Here is a 16,879-nt window from a genome sequence, read left to right on the forward strand (position 1 = left end):
AAAAAAAGTGGATTTCCTTATAAATCAATTCTCAGGGTTTCAATCACACATTTTTACATCTATCTTTGAGGACAGAATACGTTTTCAGAACTTCAGAACTTTCAGAATACGTTTTCAGAACCAAGCACATCATACGTATTGTGTGAGATATGTGTTGTGTGTGTGTGTGTGTGTGTGTGTAAAGGGAGGAAGTGTATTGTGAGTGTGAGTGTAAGTGTATTGTGAGAGTAGTATATTGTGAAAGGGAGTGTATTGTGTAAGGGAGTGTATTGTGAGAGTGAGTGTATGAGGGAGTGTATTGTGAGAGTGAGTGTAAGTGTATTGTGAGAGTGAGTGTATTGTGAAAGGGAGTGTATTGTGAGAGTGAGTGTAAGTGTATTGTGAGAGTGAGTGTATTGTGAGTGTGAGCAACCAGCTGATATTGTGTTGGATCATTAGCTCTGAATCTCAATATTCTGATCACAAGTCTGGGCAAATTACTAATTACTAATACTTAATAACTTATAAATGACTAATAACTAATACTTATGACTTATAAATTACTGATTACTAATACTTAATGACTTATGAAGTAAGCACCAGTCAGAGGCTGCATTCATTGTTTTGCACTTTTATGAGGTCATCACATCACCAAAAGGTTATTAGTTGTACCAAAAATGTGTGGTAGTATTTTTGATCAAAAAAAGTATTTTTTTATCAAGTCAATAAAAAAAAACAAATTCATTGTAACTTACACTGGGTGTGATTGGAAAACATCCGGTTAGTTGTAGTTTGTTGGACGAAGCAAACACCAAGAACGTAAACTTTCTTGAAGAGAATTGAGGAGTGTGATAGCAGTGTGGTGGTACAAAAGCGATTAATTACAGGATGTGTAGGACTCGTTTAGGGAACGCCAGATTGTATGCAGGTGGACCCTTCTAAATTCAGTTTTCAATTTCAATTGATTGTGCTTATAGAGCGCCAAAACATTACACATGCATCATGGCGCTTTGCAGAATGTAGGCAATCAGAGAGAACAAAAAGAAAAGAAAGGAAGAAATGAGCCCCCTTTGTGATGTCATAGACTGGGATGTCAATACACTTTTTAACATTTTTAATCCCATATTTCTCAAAAAGTATAATCTTTTTCAAAAATCTGAAATGATAACTCTCTTGTCCAATTCCAGACCTACACAACGGTTATTTCAACATGTCTGTACGTTAAGCGGTTAGAGCCGCATTAATTTTTGAAAAAGGTAAAAAGAAGAGGTTATAATAAGAAGTGGCCAGGTGATTTCAAGATAGTAGATTCCAGTCACTAACAATATGTATTTAAAAGAGATGTTTTATAAACTGCCCCTGCTCATTGCCTCAGAGGGTGCAAGTGAAATCTGTATTTGGAAATGCTTGCCATGCTCAGTGATGTGATGATGTCATGTTGGGCATGTTGGGTAAACACTCACTTCCTCTCTGGGGCTTCCTCAGGGTAAGGCATCTCAATCCTTTACTTTTGCTGCATCTAGGTTTCAGTTTCACTCTGACTGGCCTGAAAGGAATGTGTGTGTGTGTGTGTGTGTGTGTGTGTGTGTGTGTGTGTGTGCATGTGTGTGTGTGTGTGGGCAGCAGGGAGGAGAGGAAGGGTAAGTTTCCTGTGCTTGGAATGTCTGGCTTTAATCAGCTGGTCTAGAGGAGGGGGAGGAGGAAAGGCTTTCAGATGTTTAGCAGCTGTGTCTGGCCCTGATGTGGCTCTGATCTGGCTCTGATGTGGCCCTGATCTGGCCCTGATGTGGTCCTCATTGAGCAGGATTTTGAGGTTTCCCACTGCACTGGAGGCACTCCTCTTTTGGTCTCATTTCCTGACTTTTCTTTTTCTTTTTTTTATTTAAATGACACACAAAGGTACACAGTGACAACAATCAACATACACACAACCATGACAAAGTTCACCTGTTCACAGAGCTACTTAAGCTTAACTAACTGTATTGAGCAGCAACACGTACACAATTATTACAAGGAGCAGACATAGTAGTACCTTTCATAGGCTGAGGAATCAGCGTTGCAAATGTTGCAGAAAGGGGGACCATGAGTGTTCATAAGATGTCATGTGGTTTTTCAGTGATGCAGTAAGCTTTTCTAGATTTGAGTGATTGGTTAAAAGATTGAGCCATTGATTTATAGAGATTTTAGATATATTTTAATTTAATATATTACATATATTTTGCAATCAAGATAAAGGGCTTAACTGACTTTCCAAGACAACAGTATAGGCAAGAGGGAGAAGGAGAAGGAGGGAGGAGTTGGAACACGTGGCACTGCCCCATGTTCCTTTTCCTGTTTCTGTCCTCTGCATCTTGAGCTCATAACTCTCGACGGCAGTTTCAAACACACTTTAACTTCTTTCAGTTTCAAACACACTTTAACTACTCTCAGATACATAGCAACCCACAGGACAGCAGACGGACAGCTCTTAAAAAGGAAATACGGTGTTTTTAAAGAAGTTTGTAAAGGGAAGCTCTGCTCTGATGGCAATGGGAGCTCGTGTGAGTGATTGCGAGTGATTTGGAGGAAGGGGCACGGTCAGTACGGACCACGCTGCATCTGGTGATAAAGGCAGACCTCTGCTTATAAGAACAGACATCTGGTGATAAAGACAGAGTCCACACATCGGGTGAGTGTGTGTGTGTGCGTGTGTGTCTGTGTGTGTGTGTGTTTAGAGATAGGAATAACTGTAACGGTAGAAGTCTAGGATCCTAGGACATAGGTGTGCTTTCTTCAGGGTTTGTAGAAAGTGAAGGCGCCTTCTTCACCAGACTGGAGGAGTTGAGAGACCAAGAAAGATTTTCTGTGATGTGTACAGGTTCTCCTGAAGTCCACAATGATCTCCTGGTGTCATCTGCAAACTTGTTTATGGCATTGGAGCAGTTTATGGGGACAGGGGCGCAGTCGTGGGGGAAGAGGGAGCAGAGCAGAGGGCTCGACACACAGCCCTGCGGTACGCCAGTGTTCAGGGTGATGGTGGAGGAGGAGAGACTTCCTAAGACTGTGGTCTGTTAGTAAGGAAGTCCATAATCCAGTTGAAGAGCGAGTTGCTGATGCCAAGCTGGCCGAGCTTGGAGATCAGCTTGGAGGGGATAACAGTGTTGAATGCTGAACTGAAGTCAATGAACAGCATTCTAACATATTTGGGATTGTCCAGGTGGGTGAGTGGCAGGTGGAGCGCCGTGGACATGGCGTCCTCTGTTGATCTGTTGCGTCGGAGTGCCGTGGACATGGCGTCCTCTGTTGATCTGTTCCGTCGGAGCGCCGTGGAGATGGCGTCCTCTGTTGATCTGTTGCATCGGTGGGCAGCTGTGGAGATGGCGTCTTCTGTTGATCTGTTGCGTCGGTGGGCAAATTGATATGGGTCCAGTGTAGCGGAAAGACGTGATTTCAGTTGTGACAGGACCAGCCTCTCAAAACATTTCGCAATGATGGGTGTCACTCAGTGCAACCGGGCGTAGGGTCATAAATGTAAATGCAAGTAGCAGCTTTATAGACAAAATACATACATTTATCAGGTAGAGCAATCAGAGGTCAGTAAAAGCAAAACTTTTACATCAGACCAGGCACACCAGACCAGGCATGCTAACACACCAGGCACACTAACAGACAACAGCCGAGGGACCAGGAATGTTAACAGACATGAGACTCAGACGTGTCGCTGAGTACATGGGACTTCAAGCGGAGCTGGGGGTGGAGGTGTACGTGCTGATGAGTCACATCACACTTCTCCGAACGCATGGACACAGTGACACATCTCCACACGCATGGACAGTCACACATTTGAGAAAAAAGGAAGCCAGATTTCTCTCAGTATCCCTAAGCATGTCTTTGTTGTTGTTGTTAGAGGAGCTATGTGGAGGTTTTGTCATAATATCTATCTACACACATCAGCTCTGTGTTACCCAGATATCGACTGAAATTAGCATGCAAGCTAATCACGTCTACTCTGTGTTAGCAAGTATCCACTAAGGTTAGCATGAAAGCTAAACACGTCTGCTCTGTGTTATCCATATATCACTAAGGTTAGCATGAAAGCTAAACACGTCTGCTCTGTGTTAGCAGGTATCCACTAAGGTTAGCATGCAAGCTAAACACGTCTGCTCTGTGTTATCCATATATCACTAAGGTTAGCATGCAAGCTAAACACGTCTGCTCTGTGTTATCCAGATATCACTAAGGTTAGCATGCAAGCTAAACACGTCTGCTCTGTGTTAGCAGATATCACTACGCAAGGTTAACATGCAAGCCAGCTAGCCCCGGGCCAGCTCTCTTGTAATATAGGGCCGTGCCTGCACTCTTGTAATACCACTGTGCACCATGTGTGGTGCTGTACTACACGTAAATACAATGCAAGTCATTGGAACAGTGCTGTCTCAATTGTAATGTAAAGAATTTTACAAATCTCCTTTAAGGTGGGTGTGGTGCGGATGAGGTGGAGTTGAGTTGATGTTGTAGTTGAGTTTGAACATGGCCTTTATGGGTCTCCCTCTCCCACAGTCACCATGGACATCATCTCGACCTTGCTGGACGTGGCAGAGAAGCTGTACTCGCAGTGTCAGAAGGTGCAGGACAACAAGGACCAGTGCGGCCGCCTGGGCGGGTTTGTGTCCTCCCTGAAGGACGTCCTGCAGAGTTTGCAGGGGCAGGACCCCAGCCGCCGGCCTCCGGACCTAGACGCGCGTTTGGCCAATCTCGGGACGTGCTTCGAGGACGCGGAGCAGCTGGTCGTCAAGTACGGCAGCACCAGTAGCCTGAGCAAGTTTTTCCATGCCAAGGCCATGGATGAAGAGTTCCAGGGGGTGTTCAAGCGTCTCGAAGACCTGCGCCAGCTGCTCTCGTTGTCTCTGCAGGTGGAGCAGAGGGGCCAGGTGCAGTCCATGCACAACGTCGTCAACAGGGCGGAGGACAAGATCGACTTGCTCCACGAGAAAATGGACAAACTAATACAAAATAAAGAGGTGAAAGGTGAGTCAGAACGGAGAAACAGGTTAGTCGCACACATAGTACAGAGTGTAAAAACAAAGGATTCTTAAATTCTCAAACATATACACACACATACACACACACACACACACACACAGACTCACAGATTAAGATCTTAAAAAACTTTTTTTTAAATTGTGAACTGTCTGTGTTATCCTCAGCAGGACCTGAGACTCAGACCCCTGTGGCTTCCTCACTGGATGCAGGTAAACACTGCTGAACAAACCAAATGGCTGAAATGGGCGTCACTAGACCTACAGATGCACTGGGGACTCACACTGGGGACTCATACATTTTGGGGAATCTCGCCCGGGGGGTGGGGTTACGTCCTGTGCAGTGTTGGGAACGTTACAACTGGTTGCTCAAAACTGCTCAGAAAAAATCCAAATTCTTTGATATATAGCAACTTTTTTTTAACAGTAACACAAATAGTTACTTTCCCTGGTAATGAGTTAGTTGAGTAATTCAGTTACTAACTCAATAACTTTTTGGAACAAGTAGTGAGTAACTATAACTAATTACTTAATTTAAAAGCAACGTTTAATCTTCGTCAGGCCTGACGAAGATCCAAGGATCAAACGTTGCTTTAAATAATAAAGTTATATTTTGGAGCAGTTGCAGTGTGCAGACCACACTTTTTCTACTGTCTGACACTAATGTCTGGCACCTGCAGAAAACTTTACTTTGGATATGCGCACCCACTCTCCGAAACGGTTGTGCTTTGCTTAAGCAAACCGGCTGGAAAACAAATTGTTACATTGTATTGCACGCACAGCAAGACCGTGCAATGCATGAAATGGTGACCGGATTGAAGCATCAATGTATTCTAGTGTGTAAGAGCATTGCATCGACATTAAAATGACCAACACAGTACAAATGCAAAGAAAATACATGTCATTTTATCTCAACTATGGGCGCAGCCATGTTTGTCGTGAGGTCATACGGCCACCTCAGGGTACCCTCAAGAACTCTGAGTTAAAGGGGGTGTGCCTCTGTGAAATGCCGCAAGAAAGCTGGGTAATTTACACTTTCCAACTCATGTGTGTGTGTGTGTGTCCTCAGTGGCAGTGCTGGGTGTCCACAGCAGGTTTGAGTCTCGTGTGTGTGTGCGTGTGTCACTCCTCAGCTGGCGTGCGTGTATCCTCAGTGGCAGTGCTGGGTGTTTGTCCACAGCAGGATTGAGTCTCATGTGTGTGAGTGTGTGTGTGTCTCCGTGTCTCCTCAGCGGCGGCGCTGGGTGCGGTCCGCAGCAGGTTCGTGGAGAAGGCGAGTCTGCCCCTGCTAAAGCAGCTGCTGGACGAGCTCCAGACGGCGCGCGTGCTAAACTCCGAGGAGGCGGAGTCTGTGCTGGAGGAGCAGTCGGCCCGAGCTGACCGCGCCCGCTGCCTCATCGACACCGTGCGCAAGAAGGGCCGCCGCGCCAGCGAGACCATGATCACACGCCTGAGGGACAAGGACCCTGAACTGGCCCAGACCCTGGGGCTTGCCTGAGGCCTGGGGGGGGGGGGGGGGGCAGACTTGTGGGGGGGGGGGGGGCTGGACCACGCTGGTGTGAGCAGAACACAAAGAACTATTGCTGAAAAAGGAACTCCAATGGTGTCACATGACCAAGGACTCCGCCAGAATGTTATCTGCTTTAAAAGCACTTTTGTGACAAAAACCTGTGGGTGTGCTGCTGCCAAATTAATTTTGACCAGTAGGTGGCTCCACCGTCACTGGGCTGTTTGTCATAAACAGTGTCTATTTTTGTGCTACCTACATATTTTATATGTTTACAAATATATCTTCTTTTGCCAGCCATGTATCTGTGTGTATGTCTGTGGCCACTTTTAGTCTACTGTTTTTCAGTTTGGAGAAGTACTTGCAGCGACAGGCTACGAATGCCGACTCCACAACTGTCGCGTATCCCAGCCAGGTCGATGATAGGCTGTTTGTCACTGCTTCCAATGTCTTCCTCTGGATAAAGCAGGTTAAGACCAGTGCAGTGTTGCGCCCATTAAAGGGCGATTCCATCTCCCCTTAAAGTAGGCCTAGCCTACATGATCCAAAGCACTACGTCTCCGTTGCTCGAGTTTATCATTAGCACTGGACAATATCGGAAAATATAGGAAATGCGACGTGTCAGTTTGGCCCTTTATTTACAGTTTCTGCAGTTTAGATTAACAGCTCATGCATTCAGCCTGATTCAGCCTGGGTCATTCTGCGGTCATTCTGGGGTCATCCGTGCGTCATCCGTGCGTCATACGTGCGTCATCCGTGAAAAAGTGTATTTTTCATTCTCTTCCCCGATCTATCTTGAGACCTTTTACTGAAGTTCTCATGCAGCAGTGTCTAAAAACCCTACTGGTCGAGATTTGTGCCCATTTGGCGTTGCAGCAGTGTCTAAACACCCTACTGGTCGAGATTTGTGCCCATTTGGCGTTGCAGCAGTGTCTAAACACCCTACTGGTCGAGATTTGTGCCCATTTGGCGTTGCAGCAGTGTCTAAACACCCTACTGGTCGAGATTTGTGCCCATTTGGCGTTGCAGCAGTGTCTAAAAACCCTACTGGTCGAGATTTGTGCCCATTTGGCGTTGCAGCAGTGTCTAAAAACCCTACTGGTCGAGATTTATGCCCATTTGGCGTTGCAGCAGTGTCTAAAAACCCTACTGGTCAAGATTTATGCCCATTTGGCGTTGCAGGAGCTGTGGTAAATGTATCGGTGGCACTCACTGCAACGGTGTCCGAGTGTGCAGAATCCCTCTTCATCGCGCAGTTTGCATCACACAGTTTGCACACACAATCAACAGTAGCATAGTTGACACACATGTCATGTTTCATTTTGAGTAGGCTAATTGTTCAACGTCAGTGGATTTTATGGATTTAATTTCAATCATAGGCATAATAATATTTCATTTTTTTTTATGTGAGGGAGAGAACTCAGTTGGGGGCGCACACTGGCCTGTTTGGACGGGCCTGGCCCCCTATGGCCCGCCCTTGACGCCAACGCTGGTGGGGACGTTCAGGAAGACATCATTACTACACATATTACTACACATATGGAAAAGCACACTTGGGGACGTTCAGGAAGACATCATTACTACACATAGGGAATCTATCTATCTATCTATCTATCTATCTATCTATCTACCAGTATCTATCTATCTATCTTTTTAGTTATGATCAAGGGTTTCCTCCAGATGTTCTCCTTATTTAAAATGTGGTAAGATTCTGATTATGGTGTGATCATATGGTGAGCTATTCTATTTATTTGATGTAGTGTTTAAATCAAATGAATATGAGATTTGTTTTAAGAATAAAATATTTTTAAATGAAAAGTACACAACTCGACTTCCATGTGTGATCAAAGGGACAGGACAATTTTCAGGACCAGACATTTTAAATTAAACAAATAATAATAATAATAGTAATAACATTTATTGTCATCTCGTGGATAGTGTATATTTATTGAATATATATAATTATGTGATTAGCGGGTGGGTCAAATTAAATGATTTAAGGGTCTGCATAGTAAGGGACAAGCATTTCCACCTTTTTTGTTGAATGAGCCAAGCCTACGTTTCAGTAGGCTCCAACACAATCAATCCTATTGGTGAAATTCTGAGAACAAATTTCAATTTTGTAACTTCCTAAAGGACTACACAGTGTAACTTCACTTGACTTATTAACTTTAATCCTGAGGGTGCGCTGATAGGCTATTCCACATCTGCCAACATTGTTGTGTTGTGTTGTGTCATAGCAGCCGTTATGGATGGAAGCTTTCCTTCAGAATTGGTCCGTACTAATAGGCCGCTGCTTTGTGGAACAACACGAGCTCTGTTGCTTTGAGAGACAGGTAACCCATACAACCTTTTGACAAACTAGCCTACCAGGAAGGAGACCTGAGGCAGACCTTTCCGGTAAAACGAAACTTTTAGTTAACTTTGTCGCTGTCTCTCTCTCAATCTCTTTCTGTCTCCCCCCCTCTCACTGTCTCTGTGACTCACCGTGTGTGTGTCCACGGGTTCCCCTGCATGGAAAGCAAGATAGCGAGGATGACTGAGGCCAGTATTTCTTTGAGTCAAGACCAGTTCAGCTGTTCCGTTTGCCTGGAGCTGCTGCGGGATCCCGCCACTCTCTCCTGCGTACACAGTTTCTGTCTGGCCCGTGTCCGTGATTACTGGGCCCACAGTCCGTGTACAGGCCCATGGAGCTGCCCTCAGTGCAGACAGACCTTCGCCCCCCGGCCCACGCTGGGAAGAACGGCATGTTGGCCGAGCAGGGTTCTCAAGTTTTGAGCTCAGCTTGGAGTGAGATTTGGGGGCTTGAATTTGCATTATATACATCCTGGAATTTTCAAATATAATAATCTTGACGGTGGGATTTTCTATGGCTCACCAATATACGAGATATACGTACTGAGTGAGACAAATATTTTATTTATTAGGCTAATTGCTTTTTTCACTTGAGTAGCCTATTGCCACTGAACCAGTGGATCAAGAATGGGCATGCCGAGACCAATGGACGTTAATTATTTTGGGTTGCTATTGCATTATGGTGGTTGGCAGCTCATTGTCTGCAGCAGTCCTGTATTTTTAGAAAAAAAAATATGTGTAGTATACTCGCTCAAATTGATAACAGTCATTGATAATAAGCTAATTTCATTCATTGTTAACATGGTCCATGGAGGCTCAGACGGGATGAACACGCTGCTAAAAAGCACAAACGAGTGTGAAAGTTGCATACGTGACGACAGGGAAAATGCAGGCAGCCACAAGAGTGATAGGTCGTAGCCTATAAAATGAACGTTGCTGATGTCTGGGTTACACAAAGCTACAACGACACTTCATTATGTTTTCTTAATGTCCGACAGTTTAGTTTAGTTTATAAATAGGAAAATAATTTTGCCATAAAGTAAGCTAGGCCTACAGCGTTACAAGTAGGGTTGGGTATCGTTTGGGTTTTATCCGATACCGGTGCTAAATCAATACTTGTAAAATGGTCTAAAGCATGAATTGTTTTTTTTATGATAAGACCAATTTGAACATGAAATTGAACTGTTATATTCAATTTACTATCAATATCTCATTGCTCCTACGAATAATACATTTAAATGATAAAATAGCTTGCCATGCATGCACACACAATGGTAAGCTCTGCTTTCAAGTTTACCCAGTGTAGGTGGTTTGCCATAAGGTATGTTAAAACCGCTTGCCATAAAACTGCCAGGTCATGGACAACGGCATTTGCAAGCAAGCTAATCTAACAGGGACTCTATTTTCCAGTTAATTCAGTGTGTGCCCAAACGCTTCAAGAAATTTCTTGTCTTAACCCATAACACGCAGTAGTTTTGAACATGTTAGGCTACATATCGGTGTTGAAGTGTTTAGATTCCCAGCGCTAGCCTAGTATTTTAACAGCAACTATGGCTATGCGCTAACACCAGTCAGCTGAGTTTAATTAGCGATAACGTTGGTTGGTTTCGTAGCCTCTTTGACAGCTCAGTGACATCAGGTATGTAACCTACATATTTATGTTTTTGCCAGCTAACTTTTAACATGATCTTCATATTCATTGTGATGCTATATGGGCCTCGTGCACATGAAAGATTAATATCATGCCATTATGTTGTTTAACACACCGTGAAATAAAGTTTTCACCTTACAACTTTGCTGATAACATTTCAAATAAATGTCAGTTAGCGCATTAGCAAGGATATTGTGTAATGTATAGGCTAGCCTACTGTTGATGTTGTTTCATAGCCTTTTGCTTGTGTGTAGTTAGACCCACTGCTAGATTTTGACAGGAGCTCGCATGTCGTTTTAAAGTAAGCTACTTGGGCTCATGCAAGCTGTCAAACACTGTCCACTCGCCTGGTGCACCCCTCTGGTTTATACATCCAGTGTTTATCATATGTTAGCTAACTGTCTCTGGATGTGTTGCTATCAGAGCAAGACGTTAGAGATGGCACATGACATGCAGTGATGCCTCGTATAAAAAAATAAATAAATAAAAAAACGCTATTTAAGCACCGAAATGAGGCACCGAAATCCACGTTGTTATTCGATGCAGTTACTACCGTTTGTGTCGGCACCGGTGCCATATTAGAACCGTGTTTCGGTGCCCAACCCTAGTTACAAGTGTTCGTAGAAAGGCCTGATTTACACACACTGTTAAAGTGCCATAAGTAGGCTGGTTTACCAAAATGACAAACAGTTGAATTTCTGAATAAAAAATCATTTTGGTGCAGTTTTGACATCTTAAACGTGTAACCCCACATAAGTGCACAAACATAACGTGGTTGCAGGGAGGGGATGTCCTATTTTGGAATTTTACCCGGATACAACAAACACTATTTTTGATGGATGGTGGCTATTTATTATAGTTTTGATTTTGCTGGTGAGTGGTGCGCTAGTTCTGAACCCTGAGAGATATCCTCTCATATGCCTGTGCGTCCTCTACTAATTATGCAGATACCTTGACATCCCTAGTAATATTTCTGCGTGAGAAATGCAAGGTGTGGAGTGTGAGCGTGTTGAATTGTGTGTGTCTCACGCCCATTGTGAGACTTGAGAACCCTGTAAAGCTAATCAGTTAGCCTTAATACACTCATGTTGTGACTGGTGTTGTAAAGCTAATCAGTTAGCCTTAATACACTCATGTTGTGACTGGTGATCTAAAGCTAATCAGTTAACCTTAATACACGCATGCTGTGACTGGTGTTCTCCCTCAGCTGTGGACCCTAGTGGACAGCAGGTTAAGGTGGACTTCCCTGAGCACGCTAACTGGACAGCTTTGCTACGAGAGATGGAGCTGGCCCCCTGACCACAGGGCATGAAATACCACGATGACTTACGACCAGACACCATTTCACCTCTCCAGTCATCCCAGCCATTATGAAATCTATGCAATAACTGATCATATGTTTAATATGGGAGTATACTTCACAGTGCTTTGTGCCTTTATACCTTGTGTTAAACACACATAAAACACTTTCTAACAATTCCAAAACTTTCACTAGAATAAAGAGCTTTACACTAATTGGGCATCAATAGGGTAAAGGGCACGTTATTGGGCATGTACAGTATCAATTCATCAATAGGGTAAAGGGGATAGCAAATCATCTGCACATTTATCTGTGTGTGGTTTTCTTAGCACTGTCACACATTGCATACAATAGTTCTCTCACTCCATTGCTGCATCCAATTTCGGGAACTGGCGGGAACATTTAGACCAGGCATCACCAAATGGCGGACCACGGTCCGGACCGAGTGACGGTTCTGCCCGGACCCGTTAAAATTTGTCTAAACTCTTTGATAGTAATAAAAAGATAAATCAGTCGTTCATGCGCAACTAATCTAGTTAGGCCTAATACGACAGGAGCATCATCAATAGCCAAGCCAATCAAATCGATTGTTTACCTTTCAGCAGCAGAGCGCGGGTGTGTGTGTGAGAGAGAGAGGAGATGAGAGAAAATGGCTTGCTCAAAAGTGAGAAAAGTAGATGGTGAACATTTTTAAAGATGAATGGACGGACCAATACCTGTTCGTTTGCCTGCAGCCAGTTCTAAACCTTTGTGTCTCATATGCTGTGAAACTGTGGCGTTAATAAAAAGTGGAAATGTTAAGCGTCACTATGAGACCAAACACGGGCCGTTTGAGGAAAGGTACCCGCAGAAGTCCGCAGTGAGGGCAAGTAAGATTATCGAATTGAAATATGACAGGTCTACTCGTGTCATCACGCATGCATTTACAGGCCAGCAACGTGCAAATGAGTGGTCGTTAAAGATTGCGTGGATTTTGGCGCAACACAAGAAAGCATTCAGCAATGGGACAGTTGTGAAGGAGTGCTTAAATGCGGCTGCAGAAACTTTACTTGACGGTAAACAAAAAGACGACACGTGTGAAAAAATCAAGCAAATCCCATTGTCAGCTTCAACAACAACTAAAAAAATCTGAACTATTAGCAGAGGATGTACTGGCACAGCTTGATGCAGTTGTTCAGAATGCAGTATGCATATCCTTAGCCATTGATGAGTCCACAGATGTAACAGATAATGCTGTATGTGAGATTTCCTCACAGAGAGAAGAGATGTGTGAGGACATATTAGGTTCAACGCCACTTGAGACACACAAAGGGAGAATGGGGATAAAGGAGATGGGAGAGAGTCTCAAGATGGGCACCTGCCATGGTTGGGAGAGAGAAGGGGGCTGTTGCACGGATGAAACAAGACAACCCTGATCTCATAGCCTACCACTGTATCATCCATCAGACTGTTCTCTGTCATTCTGTCTGAAGAGTTTGCTGAAGTAATGAATACCATAAACTTCCTCAGGGCATCCTCATCCCATCAGCATCGACTGCTGAGAGAATTTCTGAAAGAAATGGAGGCAGATACGAATGACCTACTACTCCACAACAACGTGAGATGGCTGAGCAAAGGCAATGCACTGGAACGCTTCTGGTCCATCCGTAAGGAAATAGCTGCTTTCTTACAGCAGCTCAAGAGTCAAAAAGCAACAGTTTGCAAACTTTTTGCAAGATAAGCACAAGATGGATGGCTTTTTTGGTGGACATCACAAGACACCTTAAAGGTGCCATGTGTAATGTCAGCCAAAAAATCAATTCATACTCCACATTCCATAAAAGATGGGGGCAGTATACCTCCAGAAAGTGAGCTGGTCTACCCTAGAGTAACAACCGAGAAACGTGTATTGCAGTTTGGCTGGCGGTTATGTTGCCGCATACAGCCTCCAATGGCGAAAACTGGTATTATGACACCTGTCGGCTGTGGCTAGTAATTTAGCATGCTAATTCAGGTTGATATCTCTGCAGCACTATACCTTGTCATTTTTTTAATGATATCATCGCCCATATTTCTTCTCATTCTTTTGATGCGTGTAGCTCATTTTTTGGATATTTTACCTCAATTCTTACACATGGCACCTTTAATGAGCTCAATTTAAAGCTGCAGGGTCAGAAAAATTCTGTCTGCGATTTGATGAAAAATGTCCGCTCCTTCCAGATGAAGCTGGACATTTTCAAAGAAGATCTCCAAGGAGAGTGTGAGCACTTCCCACAAATGTGGGAACAAATTTAGGGTGAGAGAGACATTTCCCCTTATGTCTGCTTCATAGACAAGCTGATCAGAAACTTCTGTCAACGATTTGACTCCTTCAACCTTGGACACCAGCTCCTCCTGCTAATCGAGAATCCATTCCTTATCAGAGAAATCAGAGGATTTTCAAAGGAGGTGGCACAGACCTTCAAATGGGCACATCCTGGATCTTTACAGCTAGTAGCTCACTGATCTGCAAGCAGATGTTGCTCTGAGGGCATTTTGAAACAACTGACTCTGTTACTTTCTGGTTACAGATTCTGCCAGAAACGATGTTCCCTGGTCTAATCAAAGTAGCACTGCACACCTTAACCACGTTTGGATCAACTTACAGCTGTGAGACAGCTTTCTCTACAATGAACATTATTAAAACAAAGTACTGTTCTAGGCTCACTAATGACCATCTTCACATGTGCATGAGACTGGCACTGACCCCATTTAAGCCAAGATTCACACTGCTGGCAGGACAGTTACATGCACATTTCTCTCACTAGGAAAGAGAGGAGGAGAGGGAGGAAAGAGGTGGAAAGGGAGGAAAGAGGTGGAAAGGAGGAAAAGAGAGGTGGAGAGGGAGGAAAGAGAGGTGGAAGGGGGAGGGAAGAGAGGAGGAAAGAGAGGTGGAAAGGGAGGAAGAGAGGTGGAGGGAGGAGAGGAAAGGGAGGAAAGAGAGGGGGAGGAAAGAGAGGTGGAAAGGGAGGAAAGAGAGGTGGAAAGAGAGGAAAGAGAGGTGGAAGGGAGGAAGAGAGGAGGAAGAGAGGTGGAAAGGGAGGAAAGAGAGGTGGAAAGGGAGGAAAGAGAGGAGGAAGGGAGGAAAGAGAGGTGGAAAGAGAGGAAAGAGAGGTGGAGAGGGAGGAAGAGAGGAGGAAAAGAGGAAGAGGTGGAAAGGGTGGAAAGAGAGGGTGGAAAGAGAGGAGGAAAGGGAGGAAAGAGGGGAGGAAAGAGGTGGAAAGGGAGGGAGAAAGAGAGGGAGGAAAGGGGAGGGGAGGGAGGAAAGGGGAGGAGAAGGGGTGGAAGAGGAGGAGGAAAGAGGTGGAAAGGGAGGAAAGAGGTGGAAAGGGAGGAAAGAGAGGAGGAAAGGGAGGAGGAAAGAGAGGTGGAAAGAGAGGTGGAAAGGGAGGAAAGAGAGGAGGAAAGAGAGGAAAGGGAGGAAAGAGAGGTGGAAGGGAGGAGGAAGAGAGGAAGGGAGGAAAGAGGTGGAAAGAGAGGGAGGAAAGAGAGGAAAGGGAGGAGGAAAGAGGTGGAAAGAGAGGAAGAGAGGGTGGAAAGGGAGGGAAAGAGGGTGGAAAGAGAGAGGGAGGAAGGGAGGAAAGAGAGGAGGAAAGGGAGGAAAGAGAGGAGGAAAGGGGAGGAAGAGGAAAGGGTGGAAAGAGAGGTGGAAAGAGAGGAGGAAAGGGAGGAAAGAGAGGAGGAAAGGAGGAAAGAGAGGAAAGAGAGGAGGAAAGGGAGGAAAGAGAGGTGGAAAGGGAGGTGGAAAGGAGGTGGAGAGGTGGAAAGTATATTTTTACTGGAAGTCATGAGACTGAGCGGTCAGAGACTAAGAGTGAAACTGAGGAGGAATGGCAGTGAAAGTAAAACCAAACAGGGCTGAGAAGAAGTGGAGGGGTTTACAAGAAAAGGAGGCAGAACCAAAAGTGAAAGCACACATAGAACCAAAACAAACGCATACTCTGCCTGGCAACAGATTACACATAGGACCTGGTCACATGTATTCTCAAGTCCCAAAACGTTCTGATTGGCTAAAAAGGGCCTGGTGACGTTCCTGAGGATAGGAATGCCTCCCAGGCCCCTGAGAGCATAAAAGAAAGAGCTCAGGCACACTCAGATCAGATCTCATCGGGGTAGCAGCTGCCACTCATCACTCTATTGCCTGACGGTCCAGTCCTGACGCTGTTTGGATTATATTATCACTGCAATACGGTGAATAAAGGATCAACAGTATTCAGCTTCTCTCGTCTTGGTGTTCTCCTTCGGGTCTTTGACATCAGAGTGCTAGTTGGATTGGAGGTTCGGGAAAGTGGATAGTTTTTCCACGACACATGCAGCAAAAGCAAATGTAGCCTTCAAACAACAAATCCTGTTGTCAAATCACTGTGCGATTTCAATCAATCATTACACACTGGATGACAAAATGCAAAATATAGTTCTCAACATGAGCATTTTTGCTATGTCTGTTCCATTTCTTTCAGGTATCAGAAAAAAACTGAAAAGACAAAATGTACTGAATAAAAAATAATTGTATTCATTCCTCCCAAGATGTAACTGTCATTGACATGTAATACTTACAGTAAGCACCTAGACAGGACAAATTTCATTGAACTACAACATGTAATTTTTCATCAAAATAGACCTACAGTAAACACCTTTTGGACGGTTTTCTTCACCAAATAGGCTATGCAATCATTTCTCTAAATGTGCCTTAGATCCATAGCCTATTTGCAAATAGCAACACAGAACAAACATGGCATCTCTTATGGATAATGATTAATTTCTGATTTAAGAATTGTGCAAAGGAGTTTCACACAGGTGTATCAGATTCAGAGACTTATGCAAGGAACCACCTGTGAAAAGATGTTTTCCTTTTGTTTAGCACAGAGAGACCAATAGAGTTTGGGGTCTTTGAATGACATCTGTGTTAACTGTTAGAAATGTGTGAACCCAATGAAAACGTGTGAACACATTCGCAAGAGATGACTTCTGCTGTGCAAAGAAGGTGAAAGACCAAGTGGATCCCAGTTTCTTTAAGCAGGTCAAAGCAATCAAGAAAAACTATTACAATC

The 16,879-nt window shown here is 44.2% G+C and overlaps 1 protein-coding gene across 1 annotated transcript; it reads left to right on the plus strand.

The window, feature by feature from the left end:
• The first annotated feature begins 4,095 nt into the window (after nucleotides 1-4,095).
• Nucleotides 4,096-6,495, plus strand: LOC125284323 (mixed lineage kinase domain-like protein). Its single transcript, XM_048228236.1, has 3 exons — nucleotides 4,096-4,986; nucleotides 5,166-5,210; nucleotides 6,230-6,495. The coding sequence occupies exons 1-3, from the start codon at nucleotides 4,524-4,526 to the stop codon at nucleotides 6,493-6,495; spliced, it is 774 nt and encodes a 257-aa protein (XP_048084193.1). The 5' UTR covers nucleotides 4,096-4,523.
• The last annotated feature ends 10,384 nt before the right edge of the window (nucleotides 6,496-16,879 follow it).

This window comes from Alosa alosa, chromosome 19, assembly GCF_017589495.1.
Source record: "Alosa alosa isolate M-15738 ecotype Scorff River chromosome 19, AALO_Geno_1.1, whole genome shotgun sequence".
Taxonomy (NCBI): domain Eukaryota; kingdom Metazoa; phylum Chordata; class Actinopteri; order Clupeiformes; family Clupeidae; genus Alosa; species Alosa alosa.

What these genes read in the sequence shown, in the direction of transcription:
- LOC125284323 (XM_048228236.1), top strand. Translation starts at nt 4,524, where the DNA reads ATGGACATCATCTCGACCTTGCTGGACGTGGCAGAGAAGCTGTACTCG. An exon ending in ACAAAATAAAGAGGTGAAAG is followed by an intron (nt 4,987 to 5,165) that starts GTGAGTCAGAAC and finishes TGTTATCCTCAG; the next exon opens with CAGGACCTGAGACTCAGACC. An exon ending in GGCTTCCTCACTGGATGCAG is followed by an intron (nt 5,211 to 6,229) that starts GTAAACACTGCT and finishes GTGTCTCCTCAG; the next exon opens with CGGCGGCGCTGGGTGCGGTC.